The sequence below is a fragment of the Humulus lupulus genome, chromosome 2 (assembly GCF_963169125.1).
Source record: "Humulus lupulus chromosome 2, drHumLupu1.1, whole genome shotgun sequence".
Taxonomy (NCBI): Eukaryota; Viridiplantae; Streptophyta; class Magnoliopsida; order Rosales; family Cannabaceae; genus Humulus; species Humulus lupulus.
Window position 1 is genome coordinate 183,022,271 of NC_084794.1, and position 6,765 is coordinate 183,029,035.

At 33.7% G+C, this 6,765-nt stretch overlaps 1 protein-coding gene across 1 annotated transcript; it reads right to left on the reverse strand.

Annotated features, from left to right (window-relative positions):
• Nucleotides 1-1,684: 1,684 nt before the first annotated feature.
• LOC133816443 (uncharacterized) lies at nt 1,685-2,363 on the reverse strand. Its single transcript, XM_062248936.1, has 2 exons — nt 1,963-2,363; nt 1,685-1,855 (listed from the first exon to the last, which is right to left on the reverse strand). The coding sequence occupies exons 1-2, from the start codon at nt 2,285-2,287 to the stop codon at nt 1,848-1,850; spliced, it is 333 nt and encodes a 110-aa protein (XP_062104920.1). The 5' UTR covers nt 2,288-2,363; the 3' UTR covers nt 1,685-1,847.
• Between the last annotated feature and the right edge of the window lie 4,402 nt (nt 2,364-6,765).

Consider the following 6,765-nt stretch of genomic DNA (forward strand, 5'->3'; position numbering starts at 1 on the left):
TTTTGACGTCCATTTGCCAAATCTCATAGTCGAGAGCGGCTGCTATGGATAGGAGGATGCGAATGGATTTGAGCATGGCTACCGGACTAAAAGTTTCCTCATAGTCCACGCCTTCTCTTTGGGTATAACCCTTTGCCACTAATCGAGCTTTATATGTCTCGATATTTCCATCAACACCTCGTTTCTTCTTGTAGATCCACTTGCACCCAATGGCCCTAAAGTCACTAGGTGCTTCCACAAGATCCCAGACGGAATTTGAGTACATGGACTCCATTTCCTGTTTCATGGCTTCGAGCCATAGTTCCTTTTCAGGGCTAGCCATTGCTTGTTTGAAAGACAATGGATCATCATCACTAGTGTCACCAACAACCATATTGGTTTCACCATCCAAACCATAGCGAACTGGGTTTCTAGAAACCCTCCCACTACGACGAGGCTCCGTGACTGTTTGCTCAGGAACAGTGGTACTTTCTTCATTTAAATCGACTTGCGTCGGTTGTACATGAAGAGTGGGAATTTCATCATCAACTCACGTTGATGATGATGGAACATTAGTTGGAGTCAATTCTTTGACCATCTCCTCTAATACTACTTTGCTGCGAGGTTTAAAGTTCTGGACATAGTCATTTTCCAGAAAAGTAGCATTTGTAGAAGTAAACACTTTCTTTTCTGAATGACTGTAGAAAAGTCCACCTCGAGTACCTTTAGGATAGCCAACAAACATGCAAACTTCAGTTCGCGGTTCTAACTTTCCCTCCTTTTTCCTCAGGACGTGAGCGGGACACCCCCAGATTCTATAATGGCGTAAACTAGGTTCACGACCATTCCAGCGTTCTAAAGGTGTTTTGGGGATTGATTTTGATGGCACGACATTGAGAATGTCATTTGCGGTTTCAATTGTATGTCCCCAGAACGAAGTTGGTAGAGTTGAGTAACTAAGCATGCATCTAACCATTTCCAATAAAGTTCTGTTTCGGCGTTCCGCTACACCATTTTGTTGCGGAGTACCTGGGGCAGTAAGTTGTGATAAAATCCCAAGTTCAGTTAAATGATCTTGGAACTGCATATCCAAATATTCTCCACCCCTATCAGATCGCAAGATCTTTAACCTTTTACCTAATTGGTTCTGAGCCATTGCTAGGAATTCCTGAAACTTTGAAAATGTTTCTGATTTCCTATGCATTAGGTAAAGACATGAGTATCTAGAGTAATCATCAATGAAAGTGACGAAATACTCAAAACCACCCCTGGCTTGTATATTCAAAGGTCCACAAACATCTGAATGCACAAGACCAAGTGGTTCTTTGGCCCTATCACCCTTTGCAGAGAATGGACGCTTGGTCAGTTTGCCTTCTAGACAAGATTCACAGACAGGTAATTCACCTAAGGTGAGTTCCCTCAAAGATCCGTCCTTTGTAAGTCTTTGAATCCTATCATAGCCAATGTGACCTAGTCTCAAGTGCCATAAATACGTCATATTATTGTTATCGGTCTTTTGACGTTTATTGGTCCTAGGTTTAGCTACTTTGAATAAATCATTATTAAGAGCGAGGGGTTCGTTAGGTCGCAGAATATAAAGCCCGTTTTCCAAACTTGCAATACACAATTGTGATCCATTGAAAGAAATAGATATATTAAAACTTGTGAAAGTCATAACAAATCGTTCTAATTGCAACATGGAAACTGAAATTAAATTTCTACTAAAATCCGGAATAAAAAATACATCTTTTAAAATTAAAAATTTATTTCCGAACTTCAGACGAGCTCTTCCTCTAGCTTGGACCGCAACGAACGCTCTGTTCCCAACTCTAAGCTTTAAGCCGCCTTCGTTCACTTCCTCCCACGATTCAAGAAGCTATAAAGAGTTACAAACATGGTTAGTAGATCCAGAATCAATAATCCAAACAGAGTTATCATTCTCTAAAACACATGTTTCTAAGATAAATGAACTATAATCATTACCTTTGTTTTTATCTGCTAGAAACTTGGGGCAATCTTGTTTCCAATGCCCCTTTTCTTTGCAGTGAAAACATTTACCTTTACCTTTCTTGTTTTTCTTATTTTTCCCCTTAGGCTTCTGTGCACTTAGTTGTGCACTCGCCTTTGCAGCTTTTGCAGGCTTGGGGTTATTGTTTTGCCCACCTTTCCTCTTGTTTCCAGCTTTTGAAGATGAAGCTTGGTTAGCTTCAGCCTTAGCTGGATCAGCAGCAGTAGTAGTAGTTGTCTTCTTTTCTCCTCCCTTACTAGGTCCACCCATAATAGACTCAAAATTTTGAAGCTCATTCATGAGCTGCGTCAGACCATAGTTGAGTTTATTCAACACATAGTTGGTGGTGAATGGAAGGAAAGCTGGAGAAAGACTGTTGAGGATTAAGCCAACTTGAGTTTCCTCATCTATTATGGCTCCGTGCAGTTCGGCTTCCTGAAAGTAGTTTGTCATCTTGATCAGGTGATCACGAACATGTTGAGAAGGTGCCATTCGAGCATTGGCATATTTCTTGGTGGCCTCAAAACGAGTCTGCGCTGACTTGGCACCAAACATGTCTTGGAGCTGATCCATGATTTCGTAGGCTGTCTCGACATTCTCCATCTTAGTCTTGAGAGTGTCGACCATACTAGTCAACATGTAGTACCGCGCCTTGTTGTTAGCCGCCTGCCAACGCTCATACTTGTCCCTCACAGACTTGGTAGCTCCTTCAGCTGGAACTTCTGGGGATTCCTCAGTCATGACGAACTTGGAGTTGTCACCTATCAACACAATGTTGATGTTTTGTTTCCATTTGAGGAAGTTTTCTCCAGTGAGTTTCTCCATCGAAAGTTGAGAAAGGATGGGAGTAGACACAGCCATAACTCAAAACTACAAAGTACCAATAAAATAGAAATCAATCACATTTGCTCAATAAAACTTCTATTCACATAAATTTCAAGAAATAGCACAACATATACCAAAAATATGTAAGATATGAGAAAAAATACCAAAAACAATCATATCTCTATTTCTTTAGGTTTTTAACTAATCTATGATATCCTTGTCCCGGTTGGCGAGAGTAAAAAATACCACTAGTTAAATAGAGTTGTAAACTCATTTAATAATGGACACCATTATTAACAACCTACTATTCGATCAAAATAAGAAAACAAAATCTCTTATTTTATGAGCTAGACCCACGGTTTCAATAATCATAGATTTAGTCTTAGTAGTCACCGTAGGGGTGAGTCTAGTAGAATTTGACCTATAATTATCTGTCTTTCGAAATCTAACCTTGTCAAAATAACTAATGAACACCTTCCGTAGGGGGACGAATCAAAGCGCCTCGAGGCCCCATTAAGCTATTGACTATGTTAAACCAACGGTGGAGATCGAATAAAATTCTTAAAATAAGCTCATTATAAAATTAAAATTAGTATTTTTATTATTTATTTTTAGAAAATTAATGACTATGGTTTTCCAAAAAAAATTAAACAGATTAAATTTTTTAAAACCAAAGTCCTATAATTTCTTATTAATTCTAAAGTGTCACATTGAAACAAATTCAATTAATTTAGAATTAATTTGTTGCTAATCAATATTTAGGTTTAACTAATATAATGAACCTATACAATTAAGTCCAACTCAGGTAAATGGGCCTTAACAATTGGGCTTATATGGAGGAGGGCTGGGTCCAGTATGTCGTTCCCACTACAAAGGCCCCCATACTTCCATACAAGGTCCAAAAGACAGGAATTTAAACCTTCGTTTTATTAATTGTTATTAATTGATTAGGCCCACTATAGTCATGCAAAGCAAATGGGCCTTCACAAGTGGAATCACCCACAAGAGATGAATTTAAACTTTATATTTTCTAATGGGCCCAAATAAAACCTATCATTTTATGAATATTTTATTTGGCAAAATACCATATATCTAACAAACATATGGGTCACTATATGCATCTAAGCCCAATTGCAAAAATATCACATATAGTGCAAACAGACATGTTATAATTGGATGGGCCTAATCATGTTACTATATGAGCAATTCTATGAATTTATGCAAAAATACCACAATTTATTTCATTTGCAAAAATACCACAATTAATTATCTAGAATTTATCCAAAAAAAAATCAAATTAATTAAATTTTTACAAAAAATAAGTCAATTTAAATGAAATTTATCAACAATTAACAATAGTTAATTTAAATTTCATTTATCAACAATCAACTTGGTTTTAGGTTAATTTGAAAAAAAAATATTAATTTAATTTAAATAGGATTTATCAACAATTAACCAAAGTTAATTTAAATCCCATTTATTAAAAAAAAATATTTTATTAATTGCCTGAAAAAAAAAACATGATATTTTTCAAAATTTAACCAATTTTAAATTTTAAAATCAACATCTTAACTATTTTCCAAAATATCTTGTGTTGTTATAACTATTATCTAATATTTTAACCATTTAAAATAATAAAATACAAATAGTTATAACAAGCCTAAAATATCTCAAATAGTTAAACAAATTCAAATATCCATAAAAATATCTAACTAACAATATTAAATTTCAAATAATTTAAATATTAAAAACTATAGAATAAAAAGATATTTATATTTTCAAATAAAGATTTAATAAAAAAATATGAAGAATTTAAATGAAAATATCTTAAATATCTGATATCATAATTCTAATATTTTAATATATTAAAAGATTTAAAATTAAGTTGTTAGTCTAATTTTAAATTTGAATTTGAATCTTTGTAGAAAATATCTAATTATTTAAATCTCAACTAACCAAAATATCTTATTTTAAAAAACAAAAAAAAAGATATTTTAGGTTTTGATTATACATAAAAAAAATTTCTACAATTTTAATTTTATTTATTTTTCAAAAAATAAAAAAAAAATTTTAAAAAAAAATTGATGAATAGTACCCGTGGTACTGTTCACGAGGTACTGTTCATCGCTGGTGGCTGGTGTGCGTGGGAGCGCACGGAGGCGCGGGAGCGTGCGCGCGGGGGACGCGCGGGCGTGCGCGCGCGCATGGCAGCCAGGCCAAATTTTTTCCAAAAATTTTTTTGAGCAATTTTTCATACCAAAACCATTTTTTAATTAATTTTTAACATGTTTTACACAAAATAAAGCATATATAAAAATTAATAGCATAGAAAACATAACAAAATAACCTAAAAATTGCTAAAATTCACATACAATCAATATGCTCATAAAAATATGAAAACCATCCAATTATTCAAACTTATCAAATAATCCAATTTTAAACATGTTCATGCATGAAAATAAAGATTACCAAAGGCTCTGAGGCCAGTTGTTGGAAAAGCTTATAGCTAATTTTATTTATAGTGACGTAATCACAGTGGAATATAAATATGATTATATGTTCAAAATAAGTTAGTCCTAAGATTAGTCAGTGCACCGGATTTACACTGACTTGCCAATCTACGATATGATCTACTTACACATTACAGTGTTATGTTCTTTCCAAAACATTAGCAAAGTAGATAAGATCGGATGTATTTGTTACATCGGACAGGACCGATATTGACAGTTGATAAGATAAGTAAACATACCGTTATTATCTATTCTAGTCATATCATATAGTTGACCATAGGTCAATTCAATCTCAATTCTGAGTGGTTAGTATTCTAACTGATTGTATTATTTGAGTTCTTTGACTTGTTCGTTACCAGCTTACCCTACGGACTAGCCCATACTTACATCTTGGGAACTCGGTAGTATAATTGAGTGGGAGTGTTAATCATAGATATGAACATCTATAGCTTATGATGAAGAAGTGAAACGATGGTTTCCTTTTAGTTTGGTTCAAGGTGTTAAATGATAGAGATCTCATTTCAGTAATTAAATTAGTTTACTGAAATATCATTTACAATGAACTAAGTGTTTTAAGGATAAAATACAATGAGGGGTAAAACGGTATTTTAGTCCTATCTCATTGTAGACCGTCTATAGAGGATTGAGTGACAATTATGGTTGTAACAATGGATAATTAATAGCGTATCTATATTTGTTATAGAGCGTTCTATGAATTCAAGAGTGCAATTCCAAGTCTATAGTGGAGTCACGACGAATTAATAAGTTAGTAAATTTATTTGTTAGATTTATGATAACTTATTGGAGCTTGATTTCATAGGCCCATGGTCCCCATTGTACCTTGGATAAAATCATCTAGATAGTCTCAATTAATTGATTTAATCATCAATTAGAATTATCAAAGTTGACCAGGTCAATTTTGGATAGTTTCACAGAGTTGTGTAATTTTGAGAAGAAAAGAGAAATTATGGCAGATTTATTAATTAAGATAAATTGGTATCTAAATTAATAAATAAGTTTAAATCAAGGTTCAAATTATAAATAATTAATTTGATAAAGGATTTAAATAATTATTTAATTAATTAAATCAATAGAAAATAATACAGGCCTTGATTTTAAGTCCAATGGGCTTATAATCAAATGGGAAATTTCACGGGCCTATAGCCCATGATAATTTCGACCTAGGGCTTCAAAATGGCTGTTATTTTATTGATTTTTTTAATTAAATTAAATGGCCTAGTTGAGTCTATAAAAGGAGTGCTTATAGAGAAGTCAAAACAAGGGTTTTTGATAAGTCAGATTTTCTGATAGTTTTATATTCTCTCTAAACACAAGTCCTTTTCTAAGCCACTTTCTCATTTTCTCTTCTTCTCTCTATATCTATCTCATGTGTTGAGAATTTCCCACACTAGTCTAGGTGGTTCTAAGGATACATTGGAAGAT